The sequence below is a fragment of the Eucalyptus grandis genome, chromosome 6 (genome assembly GCF_016545825.1).
Source record: "Eucalyptus grandis isolate ANBG69807.140 chromosome 6, ASM1654582v1, whole genome shotgun sequence".
In the NCBI taxonomy this organism is placed as follows: Eukaryota; Viridiplantae; Streptophyta; class Magnoliopsida; order Myrtales; family Myrtaceae; genus Eucalyptus; species Eucalyptus grandis.
Genome location: NC_052617.1, coordinates 46,533,211 through 46,549,524, shown reverse-complemented (window position 1 = coordinate 46,549,524; position 16,314 = coordinate 46,533,211). Strand labels below are relative to the sequence as shown.

Below are 16,314 nucleotides of genomic sequence, written 5' to 3'. Positions count from 1 at the left end.
ACAGGCGAGACTGCCTTGGCCTACGTGAGGGCTCCCCTCATTAGATCTAAACAAGCCCACCTTCGTTGAGGAGAGGGTGAGGCCTTGGCGCGAGGTTTACTCAACCATCACTTGTGACTGACCATCGACCACTGATGAAAAAAGAAAAAAGAAGGAAAAAAAAAATATTATTAAAAACTTATAAAAATTATTAATATCGATGTTGATTGGTATTTATGTCAAAGATTTCTAATTAAAATTGATTGAATCGATTATATCACAAATTATTAAAAAATTTAAGATTCAATTAACTAAAATTTAAAAAATTATAATTAATGGACAGAAAAAACGGTACGTTTAAAGGCTCTGTTGAGCATTTTCCCAGCGATGGATCGAATTGGCCCTTCCGGATCACGCGCTCGTGAACCAATTACCTTTCTACTAGTTTCTGGACAAGGACGACGAAGAATGGCAAACATGAAACGTCGTTGTCCTCGAGCAGACAACCAGAGCAGGGGTCGGTGACTATTTTCTCTTCGAGTCCCGCCACTCCACTCACACAGTCGACCGGGTACGTCCCCTGACGACGAGCCCTCCTCCTTCATTTATTGATTCTCTCTCTTGTCCCACCCACCCCACCCCACCCAAATTCATTTCCTCCTCCCACCCCAGGCATCGGCAACTCCTGCGGACCATCTCTCTGACTCCAAGAATCCCTTCATCATAAACGCAAAAAGCCAATAGGAAAAACAAAAGAAAATGAGAGATTAAGGCGGGATTTTCTCGCATAGACCCCACTAAATGGACCGCCGTGACACATCCAACGTAATAGAGCCAGGTCGAGAAAAGAACTCCCTATTAAAACACCGCGATAGGAAGGCGGGCCTTCGACAGATGTGCTATATAAGGCATATTGTAAAGGAAAAGTTAACAGCGGTAACCATGACGATGTAGCTTAGTACTTGCGAACCCGTGAGCTAATCCGTAGTTTCAAAACTGCGAAGTCCACGACCAGTCTGCACACATCATGTCCCACGAGACATCTTTGTTGTGCGCATTATTATGGGATCGGGGAACGAGAAATGGACGGGTGGGAATTAATCGGTCAGCAAAGGGCTCTAGCTAGCTACGCCCGAAAGCATTTAAATCGTCACGTACCAATAATGACAATGTGAAATCAAAGTTTCGACGGCTGCTAGGACCACTATGTCTCCGGTCGTCCATGCCATGGTTGAATCGGCGGTACATTATCAATTATTCCGACATCGCAACCATAGATGTATAGGAGTAATTATTATGGTTTTGTATTTATTTGTTGCAGCGCACCCGCCGCTACTGACCTAGGAAATCTATGTGTTGTTGTACATTCTCTGGAACTTTTCTTTTTTTTGCTATTATTAGGATATGAGAATGGTAAACTATTGTTTATCTTGGCTAAGAAAATAGTCTGCACTTCAGGTTGTTAGGATCTTCATACCCTCAGCTCTTGTCAAGAAGTTTATAAGCTATCATTAATATTCGAGATGATTAATTGTGCGGTCGCAATCTATAAGAATGTTTTTGAATTTCCTTGTAGGGAAGGGATTGGATGTTAATCAATTCATGGGGTTCAATAAACAAGATTGTGACCCATTGCATTAAATTGGATCCCATAACCAAAACTAATTCATACAGTATAACCTGCTCCATTTGGACCACACATTTGTATATCGATTATGCCTTGCTAGAATATATCAGGAGATTAAATTGAGCAAATTTACTCTCCCTAGATTAATAGGATTCCAGAATATGCAACAAGATTTCACCATATCTCAAGATAGTCTTCTTAGTCGTTCTAGTGTTAATCGCTCCAAGGAGTCAATTAGCTTGAATATTTCCAGCTCAATTGCCCCTTTCGAAAATTAAATGCTATTAAGGTAAGGTGCACGCAAACCAATAAAACATGTCTCATGGGAGACGGATAATTTAAAATAAAATTGTACAAAAGAAAGAACTTGTAAAAATGATGAAAAGTGGTATCAACAATGAAATTCGAAATATCGAAATTGAATACGCAACCGTCTATTCTAAAAGTGTAAACTATTGAAATATAACATCTATCACATTCCGCAACTCTACACTTTCATGCCTTGTTCTCGTTTTGCTCAATCCTCATTTCGCTTGAATTCATGCATAATCAATCCCTTTTCGAGTCGTTGCCATGGGCATTTGGCAACACCAAACCAGTGTCGAGGAAGAGCAATTTTCCACTAACAATTACACCGCGCACGTCGCGTTACAAAGAGAAATCTTGTCTGCAATAACGTATCTACGGGAGGACGCACGTTAAGGCACTTGAAAAGCATTAACGAGTACGAAGACTCAACTGGTCCAGTGATGATGACTGATGAGATTCTGATCAATTGCGTGATACGTAATCGCGTTCATCTGCAAACTCTTAACTAACTTCATGCAAATTAGCAAATCGAATGAGTGGACAAAATAAGCCAAATAGAAAACGCTGCTGAATCGGCGATAAACTCGGCAGGTCTCGAGACTAGTGAAAATTTATTGTTTGTAGCAGGGGGGGAAGACGTTGTTGCTCTCTCTTGCAGAAAGCTAGGGTTTGTAGGCTGATGCAATATGCAAAACCTATATATATTTTAATATATTTTTCGAAACATTTTAATGGGGACGATGAAAAAAATACCCAAAAAGAGAAAAAAGAGAGATAATCGAGGGGCTAAGATTCTTGCAGTCGTTTATCTTTTTCTTTTACTTCGTCAAGTCGCTGTTGAAGCATGAAGCTTTTGCAATTATTAAGTGATGATAAACCATACGTGCAACGCCGGCGGAATCAGATTCTTATATTAATGGCGCCCAGAAAAGGTCAGATGCATACAGACATGCACGTAAGCGTCGCTCTAACGTGTAATTATTTTCTTCATAGTAATTTGCCCCTTTTTTGATTAATATCGTTTCAGATACTTCCCTTTTGATTGCTGATGATTACCCCAAATAAATAAATAAATAAATAAATCCCCTTTTGAATGTTTTAGATTTATCATAAATAAAACATACCATTTTTGCAAAAAGTAATCTTTTTTTGGTCATGTTATCAATAAGTTTTTCAAATGAAATTATTTATCGTAAAGAAAATTATTCAATGAACTAATCAACTAACGGCGAGCTCTAATTTCTAGACAAGATAAACTCAATAGAAAGTGAAAATCTAGTGGCTTAAGCAGTTGAAGTAACTTATGCTTTGTTTGCAGAACCCTTCTTCAAAGAATAAATCATATATCGGCTAATTAATTAGATACCCATTAATATATTTTTGATATCGGCGTGGTCTGGCATGTAGCTTACTTTCTACTTCTTGTTCTTATTTTCTCGTGCATTTTCTTTTTCCTTTTTGCCTACCTTTCGTGGATTATTTCCTACTCTTGCTCTCTGTTATAACTTAAGTGAACGCCCAATTTGACCAGCACATACGGAGGAACGGGCGGATATTAACTTCTCGTGTGCTTCGCCTGTCAACAGTAGAATTGCTACGGTGAAGGAGGGAGGTAGATAAATGATATTTTCCAGAGAAGAATGATATTCTGCGAGCTTTTCAACTAGCGGCAGACCATAAACAATCAACTGGGTTACATCCACCGAATGAGAAGAGACTTTGCAGAAGCTCAAAGATTTGGCAATCTCATGAATGACTACAGACAATATAAAAATAATCAACTCTTTTTTTGTCAGAGATATATGGTTATTTTGCTTTGTAGAGAATGAGAATTTGGAGAGGAAATGCAGAGTGCAGAGAGCTTATAGCTCAACCCAACTAAGCGCACACAACCACGCATGTTTGCATTTACTGCATCTTATCCTCTCCCCCATCACATATCTAGTATCCCTTTATGGATACATTTTTTTCACTTCACTTTAGTACGGAAGTTTCACATGTCCCTAGAAAAATGTTTCTGATAGAGGAAAAAGAACTTTTTCAATAATCTTGGAATTTTCTTTTGACCCACAAAATAGGTGAACGGCTGGTTCAAACTGTAGCTTCTATGGATAGACGCGGACCGCCCTTTATACATAAGGTTTTACCTGCGCGATAGAAAGCGTATTTTCTAAAACTACTTTAAATGAGAGATGTAATCGTGATGCGTATTATTCATAAACTAATGACCTTGCACAAATTATAATGAGCCCTTTATGGCCAATTCAATGTAAAATCGATCACTTTTATAAGTATGGATGAGTTAGAGTATCCTCACAAAGTTTAATATTAATAAGGTTAAGATGTGTTACCTTTTTTACTTTTTTTCCCTTCTCCTTTCTTCTTCACAAAGCAGCTCCTCCTATGACATCAGCAGTCACTGTGAAAGCTAAATTTTCTATTTAATTAAATGCTTACGTATCAACAATTTAGAAGAGATAAATTTACCCTCCTCTCCTTAAAAGTCGAAGGATTTCAGTCCCTCATTAAGTTCATTACCTGAGCTTCGAGGTAGTCTTTCACAAGGAGATTAGTTTATCTTTGAATAATATTTATGTTGTTCATTTCACCACTACAAAAGAAAAAGAAGCTTAACCCTAAATATAAACATGTCTCGAAGAGAAACTATTCATTGGGCTGGCGCGAGTATTAGAGGTCAGATCTTGTGAGATTTACATAAAATTCACATGGAATTAACTATTTTTAATGGTTGAGATTCAATTTATAATATAAACACACTCGGGTAGCAATTTTTAATATAGCGAACGATCAATTTTTACCTTTTTTTTCCCTAGCTATTACATCATGCATCGCAGAACACTTCTTCGATTTCAGTGCTCCTGCCTATATAACTCCCCGAGAAACCCCCATCTTTTCCCCTTCATTCATTCATCCAAGAAATCTCTCTCTCTCTCCCTCTCTCTCTCTCTCTCTCTCTCGAACACACGCAGTCTTAGAGTCGGTATGCTGGGAGTGGAGGATTTGCTCTGCGAGCTGCGCAGAGAAGAAGGGAACGAGCAAGGGCTACCGCCAGGTTTCAGGTTCCACCCCACTGACGAAGAGCTCATCACCTTCTACTTGGCTTCCAAGGTCTTCAATGGCGCTTTCTCTGGCCTCGACATCGCCGAGGTTGACCTCAACCGATGCGAGCCCTGGGATCTCCCTGGTACTTACATACAGACATACATATATACATACATACGTTGCTTGCTTTTCCCTCTCAGCTCTTTGGGTTAGCATACCCAGGGAAAAAAAATCCAGCGTTTTCAGATGTAATCTGTACATGAAGTCTGTGCTAGGGATCGGTAATTTTATATCTGTCGTCAGTAGTCTAGTAGAGTTATCAATATAGCAGATCGTGGTATATACCTGGGATCGGAGAGAGCTCAAAAGGGAGCGCAGTTTGCGCCTAGAAAAACGAAAGGAGCCAATGTATGCACAAAACACCAAGCTATCGCATTAATTTCGTCAGGGTATTCACTAGAGATGTTCCTACAGCAGTAATTGCTGCCGCTCTTGATTCGCTATTAGGCTTCAGCATGCATCCTCCATGCAAATAAAGATTTGTAGATTTACTTGCAATAAACCCCTGGAAGATTAAGTCAGCATCTCCACATCCATGAGGTTATTGTTTTGCTTTATCGTTCAAACCACTAGCTTTTATTCAGTGAATTTGTGTACTCTTGAAGCCTAGAGATGAAAATTAAGTCTTGGCAAGTTATGCACGCCTTAGCTACTAACATTATCAGTTTATCATCACTGTGAGAGATAAGAGAGAATGCTGCACTAACGTTCCAGGGCTTCTAAGAAAGTCTACACGAACTCTGGATGACTATGTAGTAATCATGTTCAGGCAGTACTTATTGTTGGGCGACTTTTTTCCGCCAAATTTAGCGTTGCGCTATCAATTTATTTACATTACTAGAAGTGCCAAGGATTTTGCTAATCTTTATTTTAGAGACGAAAGTAGAGTCATTCACTTACTATTCTGAAAATTCATGCTTCGAAAACTGATCAGCCATTATTATTTGTTCTATCACTCACGGCATCGATGTTGTGTGAACCTATTTGTTTTCCAATAACGTTGAATGTTCGGGCCTCTTAATGTTTCGCGAACACTCTCACCTAACAGAGGTCGCAAAGATGGGGGAGAGAGAGTGGTACTTCTTCAGCCTTCGAGACCGCAAGTACCCGACGGGGCTCCGGACGAACCGGGCCACTGGCGCTGGCTACTGGAAAGCCACGGGAAAGGACAGGGAGGTCCACAGCGCCGCCACCGGGGCGCTCCTCGGCATGAAGAAGACGCTCGTCTTCTACAGAGGCCGAGCTCCCCGCGGCGAGAAGACCAAGTGGGTCATGCACGAGTACCGCCTTGACGGCCACTTCTCCTGCCGTCACACGTGCAAGGTACGACTGTCCCTCCCCTCCTCGCACGTGCGGCCGTGTGGATCAAGCTACGGTTTTATCGCTCTTTTTACGTTTGTCCTTTTCTGGGTTGACTTGTATGGATCGATGAAGAACGATGAATTGATGGGTTTCACAATCTTTCACCCCCTCGGGGGATTTTGGATTTTGATATGATGGGTCTTGGTTTTCACAAACCCATAGGGACAATCTTCTGATGTTTCTTTTACCCGAGGTTAAAGGAAGTTTTTCACTATGCAGTAGCCTAATGAGTTTTGACAGAATATAATGAATGAGACGAAATTTTGTTGATGCGGAAACCGAAAACACATTTGCATTTTTCTAAGGCCCAGACGGTCACAAGAAAGGAGTAAAACCATCAGGGCGCGCCAACAAAAGCATGTTTCAATTCGAGCGAAGAACTCAGTTTTGCATGCATGTTCTAATAATGGTTAGTCTCGTGTTAACATTATATTGCTCATATTTGGAAAAGTTACCCTTTAAGGATGGTGCGGAAGCAAATGAAGTTCTTTATTCCCAATCTGTAATCATATCATACGAATTAATTTCTGAAGCGGGAGTTGGTTTTTTTCCTTTTTTGGCAGGATGAATGGGTCATATGCAGGATATTCCACAAGACAATGGAGAAGAAGAGCCTGCTCTTCCAAGGCCAAAATTACATGCTTGAAGTTTGCTCACCCCCTAGCACTGGTTCGTTGCCTCAGCTTCTTGAAACCCCAATTACATCAACGCCACCACCAAATCATCTACTAGAGCACCAATCTCAGGCCAATAGTTACCAAAACCAAACCCAACCTTTTCTGATGCACCAAAGAGACATTGATTTCAAAACCCTAATGAGCAACCCATTTGTCCCGCTAGTACCTGATCTTCAAGCACCCTCATTTTCACCCACAGTCACCACCACCACGCACAAAGACTCGTACAACAACACAGACACCAAAAACATCATCGTCACCCCATCACTAGTCTCGCCATCGTCGATGCTCTTCAAGTCCCTTCTCTCACATCAAGACCTTTTCACAGCTACTAATTTGAAGGAACACCAGCACCACACTGTGCTCAACCAGTGCAAGACAGAGACCAACTTTTCCCATTTCCAGCTAAACGTCGACGATGATAATGATGCCGATGGCTTGCACAGTGTTGTGGACAAGATTCACATTGTCCCATTTCATCAAAATCACCAAAGCCCCGTGCTTTTCGAGATGGACACTCACCCTACAACTACATCTTCTGTTCCAGATAATAATAATGCACCTCATGGCCACACTGTTCATCATGAGATGTCCACGTCAACAATGGCTTTCAACAGGGTCGGGCCGTCCTTTCAGATGCTGGTGGATCCTGCCTTCAGAGAATCCTGGCCGTTGGATCCTTGAGAGAGAGAGAGAACTCCAGTTTTTCCTTAGCCATTTGTTCTCTCTCCCTCCCTCCCCTATAATGTAATTTATATAGTTTTAGAAATTTCATAGCTGTAATCAGAAAAGGGTATTGCGCGGTTGTGACATGGGGAACCTCAGACTTTATGGGTGTGTTTTTTTGTACTGTTCTGCTGCAAAATGCAAAAACTGCCATCGGGTCACGTTGGTCCTCCATTGCATATCCATGCACGTAATCTTTGTAGATTTGGGAGATTTGCTGTCACACGTACTGATGGTAGGAGATTTTAGCTTTTAGGAGTTAGTAGCAGTGGGCAGTTTTTCTTGATATTTTAAAGTACGTGATCGGTTTCTGGTGAATTTCTTTCATGTGGGTGAATATATTTGCAGGTATTTTTGATGTGACGCCAGTGGATGGGATTGGGGAATTTCTTTTTTCTTTAAACGGGATGACGTAAAGATTTAATTATGATTGAGCATGGGAGGAGGAGCGGGACCCACCTGTGCATGCATGTGCAGCGATGGACGGCATTGGTGGGGACTCGTAGCTCCCCGAGTTCCAATCTGAACTCTCGGGGGAGACGTGAAGTGGGGTTGCACGATACGACCCAACATCATTTGGTAAAGTCATGTTCTTTACTGCAATTACATGGGAAGTAATCCTTTTTGGAGAACTGATGATGCTGGTCTATGTTTACGAGCCGATAATGCTGGTCTATGTTTACGAACTTATGATATTTCAATGCTTTGTTAGCTAAGAGTAATCGGGAAGGATTTCTTAAGGAAGACATTGAAGAGAATTGAAGAGAGAAAAAAAGGGGAAAGAGAACGGGGTGGGGGTGGGGGTGGGGGTGCAGGGAGGGTACTTTGCCAACTGAATACAATGTCAATAGTTGGGTGGAGTATGGTTTGGGTGGATGATTCTCATCATGTTATGGGAACTACTTATTAAAGACCGATTCATTAAAAAATAGAATCAAAAATCGCCCGCAAACTCCATAGACTCACTAAGCTTCATGCGACGCCTAGCTGCAACGTCCCTGCTTGGCCAAGTCACTTGCAGTAAACCAACAATTTCTAACGCTCCACCATGACAATTTTTACAATGGTGGACCTCCATCAAAATTATTATACTCGTTGGTATTATCGACTAACACTTTGTAGGTTTCCCAGCGTCATCGTGGCTCTGGTGGTATTAGCCTAGTTCTTCCCAACATTAAATAAACAAACAACTTACATATTAAAGATTTAGGGTTTTAATTTTTCTAGAGCTTTTGAGCTAAATTGATCAAACGAACGAACAATTTTCAGATTTAGGGATTTAGTGAGTGTAATGAAGATTGGGGAATTAGACTTACAACAAATGGAGACAACAAAAAGTGAGAGAGGGAGGCAATAAATGTCCAGAAGTACGGCCATGAGTTAGAAGGAGTTGAGAGTCAAGGCCGTGAGTTGATGGAAGCTGAGCTTAAGGGTCAAAGCCAAGAATTAAGAGATGGAGATGGATAGACCTAAATGGGAGTGAGACATTGAGACAAGAGAGGCGGAGAATAGATGGAGAGACAAAGGTGAGAGTAAGACATCGAGAGTTTAAGATGAGATGAGCGAGTTTTAGTAGATTAGGGATTTAGGATTTACATTTTAAAAAAATTAAATATGTATATTATCGGTCTAGTTTGAGTGAGCGAGTGGGCAGTTCCATACTTAAAACTGGAAATCAAATCGATTTCCATCGATTTTGGTCTAGTCCGAGTAGGTCCTACTCCTTTGCACGCCCTTGGACCATATTCCTATTTTCTACTCCATCCAAAGATTCCAGACAAAAAATATAAAATAATAGAGATACTTTGAAACATTACATACTTGAGCTCTGGGAATGTTCTTGGTCCAATGCCCAAAATTGAAAGGAATTTCCTTTTTATGTTTTGGAGGCGAATTACGTTTCTCAAATTTCTTCTCATTCGGTGTGTTTTCTTAGGTATATAATCTCTCTTTCCATAGGGAAAATTGTCAAAAAAAGTTATAAATCAATTGAACTTTTGCCTATTCGATCTTAAACCATTTAATTTTATCAATTGAATCCTAAATATTTTCATGTTTTGCGAGTTGAGTTCATTTGGCCAATTTTATCGAAAATTACTAATGTGGACATTGATCATTTTATGTAGCACAAGTGACACTAATATGAACAATTTTTAATAATAATTTAATATTTTGTCGATTTTTTATTTTCTTTTTTCTAACCCTAGATTGCCTACCCTCACCTGATCTATGCAAGATTGTTGCTGCCCTCATTGGCCACAAGTGAAGGCGTTGTGACCCTCACCAAGTCGTAGCCCTCGCTGACCAAAGGGCGAGCCAATAACCTCGCTGGCCTAAGGTTAGAAAAAGAAAAGAAAAACGAATTCTGAAAAATATATAAAAATATTAAAGATGTCTATGTTAGCACCAATTGTATTATGTAGAACGGTTGACATACACGCCAATATTTTCTAGCCAAAATTGGTCATACAAACTTAATTAGCAAAATATGAAAATGTTTAGGATGCTATTGACAAAATTAGAACCAAATTGACAAAAGTCCAACATAATTAGTTTTTTTTTTTGGATAATTTTACCCTTCTCATATAATGAAATACTAGAGCTTAAGTTCTCTCTTAGATTCCTATTCTATATCTCCCCAACTAAATTGTACATGATCATATACAACTTCGAGATAACACTCTTTAAAGATTTCCCGGATCATGACAACCCTAGCACAGAGTCTTTTCCAACATTGGAAGTTCTCCTTCAGACGTTAGGAGTCGTACGGCTCTTCCTTGAGTAGGGGATACTGATTTCCAAAACAAGAAAATCAATCACGTTAAAATTACCTTTACAGAGAGATCCTTTTGATACCCAAGAATTGCTCAGCAACAATCAAATAAGTGGGGAATGTTAAGGTGAACAAAAAAAAGATGGGTAAAGCCGGATCTAATATTGGCTTGATAAGCACCCTGTGATACGTTACAAGGTTATAGACCTCCTTAGATCGTATTTCCATGAGGTCGGCGGAGAGCCTTGGTTGGTAGGATATTAACTCGCAACCCCTTGGGGTATTCTTTTTACAATGTGGAGCTTCTCAATCTGCAAAACAATATAAGCGATATAATGATCTAACTTCATGATTAATTTTTTCCTCCCATGACAATTATTTTTGACATCCTGCCAACATCCTCCCATGACATTTGAACATCGAAATATCGTATTCATTTTGTTAAAAATTTCAAGGTGAAATTCAAAAAAGAGAAAAAGTCCCCTCAAAATTTTCATCCGTTTTCGATAGTATTGAGAAAAGCGAGAGCCATTTTTTTTTTTGGGTCATAAAGGGAGAGCCATTTATACACATAAAATTCATAGTCCGCGGATTGAATCCCTGAGCCACCGCAGCTCTTACCCCCCGCTACTCCCCATATGCTCGGTTGTCTGCTCCCATAACGAGTTGGATCTTTCCTTCGAAGATTTGTCGAGTTGCTGGAATGTTTTCCAATAATCTTATGTGATGTATGAAGTTTTCAAGGGACACGGTTAAGCCCTGATAAATCAAATAATGATTAGATACAATAATTTCGTACATGCAATAATATCAAGAATAAATTAGATGTCAGATGTAATGAACTTCAGAACATAATATAGGAATTGCGCTTGTCCTATTATACTCTTTTTTTACTATAATTTGCGAATGTCAAAAGTTTAGATTATTTTTTTTTTCTTTTGGGGTAATTCAATAAATTAGATTGCAACCAAAGAAGAGGGAGGACATGGTTCTCCTACTACAAGCCCAAAGGAAACGAAATGGAAATTTCAAAGCCCAAATGTCTCTAAAAACCCAACCCAAAAGGAATGTCTCTTAATCTCTCAGCCCAGAAGAGCACCACCACCAACTTTGGAGAAATCTTCCAAGCTTTCGTCTCTTTTGATGCCTAAATCTCTTAGCAAAGGTATAATCTAACCGCAGTCCATTGCCATTGTCTTTATCAGAGAAATGGTCCGATCAAAGAGGAAGTTTCCTTCTCGCTTGCAATTCATAATGGAAAAATGACAATGCCACGTTGGTATCAGCTAAATAGGCTTTCAAATCAGTTAAAAAATTACAAACTATTGCTGCTAGAACAAACTTCACAAATTCAATCATAGTCGTCGATCGAAGCTGAGAACTCGAATCAATTCTATACAAAAGGATCGCTGTGACAGTCTTCTATCCTTTATATTCATAATTCAATCTAAGTATAAACCATTCTACATGGCAAAATGCCAACGTTACATTCTAAAAATTTTAAGACAAAACATGCTTATCGATCGCCTCAACTCCCGACATGTTGGTTGCTGGAGAGGCCACTCCCAAAGAGTGTGGGAGCGTCAGTGCCGCCACCATGGCCGGGCTTGGGCTCGAGGTGGCCTTGGGTGCCGTAAGCTATGTTCTTGTAGTCCTTCAAATCCGTGTACTTCACATAGGGACTGCTTTCCAAGGGAAGCCCTTCTAATGATGCTTTATTTTCTCCTCCCTTCACAGGAGATCGAATCATTTGCTCGCTGCCACTAGAACTCATCATCTTCTTTCTCTCAGATTTGGGGTGGCCTCTTTTAGTTTGACAAATGCTTGCGATCTTGTGTCAAGCTATTTATAATCATAGAAGGAGGATTTTTTTTTGTTTTTTTTTTGTTCTAATATGATATTTTTGTGAGGGAAAGACCTAATTTAGTGTGTGCCGACTTGTTCAACACCCTTCTTTAACCAAGGGCCATCCTAGTAGAATCACCAATTTCAAGTGTTGATTGCACCACTCAAAAATCGCTTTGAACAGTTCTCGACCCTGGATTCGATGCACCATTGTTTTATTTGAAGTAATAAAAATCTATTTAAATAAGCCATATCTCACTCAATACACAATTGATATTCATCATTGCAAACTCGAAAGACCTTTTCGGATTTATAGTTTTTTATGTCTAACTTATTAATTAAAATATCAATCACTTCATCTTAATCTGTTTCGTCGGGTGAGCAAAAAGCAACAGATGTATACGTTGTGAAAAACTCGGAGAGAGACTTTCTCATTAATTGTAAAAATAACCTATTCATTTCGGACTTGTCCCAAAAGATCTTTGATCGATAGGGACCGGAGACATCATGCTCATGAGAGGAAGAGAGAGATGGAGAGAGAAGGGCAACATGCGATGGGAACAAAACGAAGAGAGTCCGGACCAGAGAGCTTGCAAGCGAGAACTTTCCTAGTCTCTCCCTCCCAGAAACTTACAAGACCAGAACTTGGGAGCGAAGAAGGCTAGAAGTGGGCATCGGTATGGCTAGGTTTCGTTGGGAAACTATGAACTGGAAAGCGGTGACAACGCCAGAAGCAACCGCAATTAATTCTCCGGGACCTCATTTCTCTTCTTCAGCTTCTTCCATCTCTTTCCTTCGGCTGTCTCTTTCTGCTCATGCATCGACAGGACAAACACACGCTCTCCCCTTATCCTTCACACGTTTGCTACACCATCCCGAAGACGAATTCGCCTGGCTCTCGCGGCCCAGCATTGGCCACACTGATCAGCCACCACGACCCATCATCATCATGCTGTTGTTCTCCACCTCAAGACCTTTGAGCCACATAAACTCATCTTATCCTTCCACTCCTTGTTTCAACCTCTGATCGACCTCGTCGTCGTCAACACCATTCCCCAGTCCTTCAGATCCATCTCTTGCAGCCCTGCCACCTTCTCATCTTTGCCCTTTCTTGCGTGCTCCAATGGCAGCAGAACATTTAGACAGGAGAAACTCCAGTACTCAGCTGCTGGAGGAGCTAGAGACACTCAGCCAATCCCTTTACCAGTCCCACACCTCGGCGACTCGCCGTACTGCCTCCCTCGTGCTCCCAAGGACATCGGTCCCCTTGATCCCTCCCCCAGATGATGTCGCCCCCGGGAAGGTTGAGGATAAGCCAGGGCCACGGCCTCGGGCGAGGCGCATGTCCCTGTCGCCATGGCGCTCGAGACCAAAGCTTGATGACGCTGGCGGTGAGCAAAAGGATCAAACCAGAGTTTCGACTCAGAGAGAGTTGAAGAAGCTGGATGATAAGCCAGGCGCGGTCGAGAAGAAAGGGATTTGGAACTGGAAACCAATTAGAGCTCTGTCACACATTGGTATGCAGAAATTGAGCTGCTTATTCTCTGTGGAAGTGGTCAGTGCACAAGGCCTCCCGGCATCAATGAACGGGCTGCGCCTCTCGGTCTGCGTTAGGAAGAAAGAGACCAAGGAGGGAGCAGTCCACACAATGCCATCTCGGGTCTCACAGGAAGCTGCCGATTTCGAAGAGACTTTGTTTGTGAAGTGTCATGTGTACTGCACTCCCGGCAATGCAAGGCAGTTAAAGTTTGAGCCTCGTCCGTTTTGGATATACATGTTTGCAGTCGATGCAGAAGAGCTTGATTTCGGCAGGAGCTCAGTTGATCTGAGCCAGCTGATTCAGGAATCCGTGGAGAAGAATTACGAAGGCACGAGGGTGAGGCAGTGGGACACGAGCTTCAATCTATCAGGAAAGGCCAAAGGAGGTGAGCTTTTTTTGAAATTAGGATTCCAGATAATGGAAAAGGATGGAGGAATTGGAATTTACAGTCAGGCCGAAGGATCAAAAGTAGAGAAGTCGAAGAACTTCTCTTCTTCTTTTGGCCGCAAGCAGTCGAAGACGTCTTTCAGCATACCGAGCCCGAGGATGCAGAGCCGACCTTGGACTCCTTCCCAAGTAGGGAAGATCGAGGAAATTCAAGGAATGGATGATCTGAATCTCGACGAGCCGGCCCCAGCTCCTTCAACTTCCTCCTCAGTGCAGAAATCCGAAGAACCCGAAGCAAAAATGGAAGATCTTGATATGCCCGACTTCGAAGTCGTGGACAAAGGAGTTGAGATACAGGACAAGGAAGACACTAGGGGTGCAGAATCTGAAGAAACCGCCGAAGAAAGATCAGCATCAAGCGAGGTTGTTAAGGAAGTTGTACATGACCAGTTGCATATCTCCAGATTAACCGAACTCGACTCAATTGCTCAGCAGATAAAAGCACTCGAATCCATGATAGCAGAAGAGAAGTTACTGAAAATAGGGGATGAAACAGAGACTGAGTCACAGAGATTGGATGCGGACGAAGAAACGGTAACGAGGGAGTTTCTTGAGATGCTTGAGGACGAAGAACAGAATAAACATAAGCTGAGTTTACCAGAAATTCCTCCGTTGCAGCTTGAGGGAGCCGATGATGCTTCGGAGTCAGGGTCCAAAGTGTACCTCCCGGATCTTGGAAAAGGCTTGGGCTGTGTAGTTCAAACAAGGAATGGAGGTTACCTAGCCGCCATGAATCCCCTCAATGTAGCAGTTGCAAGAAAAGACACTCCCAAGTTAGCAATGCAGATGTCGAAGCCGTTGGTTCTTGAATCGCAAAATTCCGCAAGTGGCTTTGAATTATTTCAGAGGATGGCGGCCATAAGCACCGATGAACTGAGCTCTCAATTTATGTCCTTAATGCCCATGGACGAGCTTATTGGAAAGACCGCAGAGCAGATAGCCTTCGAGGGTATAGCTTCTGCGATCATACAAGGTCGGAATAAGGAAGTCGCCACCTCCAGTGCTGCACGAACAATTGCTGCAGTGAAGACAATGGCTACAGCTATGAGCACAGGAAGGAAAGAGAGAATCTCAACAGGGCTTTGGAATGTGAATGAGAATCCAATTACCGTGGAGGAGATCCTGGCCTTCTCTATGCAAAAGATTGAAGCCATGACGATCGATGCTCTGAAGATTCAAGCCGAAATGGCTGAGGATGAAGCCCCGTTCGACGTCTCTCCACTTTATGGCAATCAACATCCCCTGGCATCCGCTGTCCCTCTTGAGGATTGGGTGAAATCCAATGGATCTGCACCTTCAACATCAATAACACTGGCAGTAATTGTTCAGCTGCGTGATCCTTTGCGGCGGTATGAGTCAGTTGGAGGCCCTGTGGTGGCACTAATTCACGCCATAGAAGCAGAAGTTACAGGGGAAAAGGATGCCGAAGAAAGCAGATACAAAGTGACAAGTTTACATGTTGGAGGGTCGATGGTGAAGACAGGAGGACAGAAGAACATGTGGGATAGTGAGAAGCAGAGGCTAACAGCCATGCAGTGGTTGGTGGCCTATGGGTTCGGAAAGCCAGGTAAAAAGATGAAGCACGCATTATCCAAGGGCCAAGATATGTTGTGGAGCCTCTCAACGAGAGTAATGGCCGATATGTGGCTCAAACCAATGCGGAATCCAGACGTGAAGTTTGCCAAGTGAGAATTTTGTTACTTATAAAGAGAATTGTTTCCCTTGTATCTAGGACATGATCCATGTCTAAGAAGGCAAACATGTATACATGAAGATAAGTGGATTGTGCATAAGACATTAGTAAGGGCGGTTCACTTGTCCTGCCAAATAAGCAGCCTTGCATTTGTACTAAGATTAAAGATTGAATAAGAATGGCCAAATAAGAGATTTTGACCAGATCATTCAA

General features: G+C 41.7%; 3 protein-coding genes across 3 annotated transcripts; 2 read left to right on the top strand and 1 right to left on the bottom strand.

The window, feature by feature from the left end:
- The first annotated feature begins 4,861 nt into the window (after positions 1-4,861).
- Positions 4,862-7,928, top strand: LOC104452138 (protein CUP-SHAPED COTYLEDON 3). Its single transcript, XM_010066655.3, has 3 exons — positions 4,862-5,120; positions 6,087-6,361; positions 6,964-7,928. Exons 1-3 carry the CDS (start codon positions 4,919-4,921, stop codon positions 7,759-7,761), a joined length of 1,275 nt encoding a protein of 424 aa, XP_010064957.1. The 5' UTR covers positions 4,862-4,918; the 3' UTR covers positions 7,762-7,928.
- Positions 7,929-12,104: 4,176 nt separating this feature from the next.
- LOC120294498 lies at positions 12,105-12,353 on the bottom strand. The gene has a single exon (XM_039314618.1). It carries the CDS (start codon positions 12,351-12,353, stop codon positions 12,105-12,107), a length of 249 nt encoding a protein of 82 aa, XP_039170552.1.
- Positions 12,354-12,977: 624 nt separating this feature from the next.
- LOC104450335 (protein PLASTID MOVEMENT IMPAIRED 1) lies at positions 12,978-16,314 on the top strand. The gene has a single exon (XM_010064848.3). It carries the CDS (start codon positions 13,545-13,547, stop codon positions 16,095-16,097), a length of 2,553 nt encoding a protein of 850 aa, XP_010063150.2. The 5' UTR covers positions 12,978-13,544; the 3' UTR covers positions 16,098-16,314.

Bases quoted from the DNA above. Each gene is read 5' to 3' on its own strand.
- LOC104450335 (XM_010064848.3), top strand. From the start codon at position 13,545: ATGGCAGCAGAACATTTAGACAGGAGAAACTCCAGTACTCAGCTGCTG.
- LOC104452138 (XM_010066655.3), top strand. From the start codon at position 4,919: ATGCTGGGAGTGGAGGATTTGCTCTGCGAGCTGCGCAGAGAAGAAGGG. The intron at 5,121-6,086 runs GTACTTACATAC...CTCACCTAACAG, and splicing joins CGAGCCCTGGGATCTCCCTG to AGGTCGCAAAGATGGGGGAG. The intron at 6,362-6,963 runs GTACGACTGTCC...CTTTTTTGGCAG, and splicing joins CCTGCCGTCACACGTGCAAG to GATGAATGGGTCATATGCAG.
- LOC120294498 (XM_039314618.1), bottom strand. From the start codon at position 12,353: ATGATGAGTTCTAGTGGCAGCGAGCAAATGATTCGATCTCCTGTGAAG.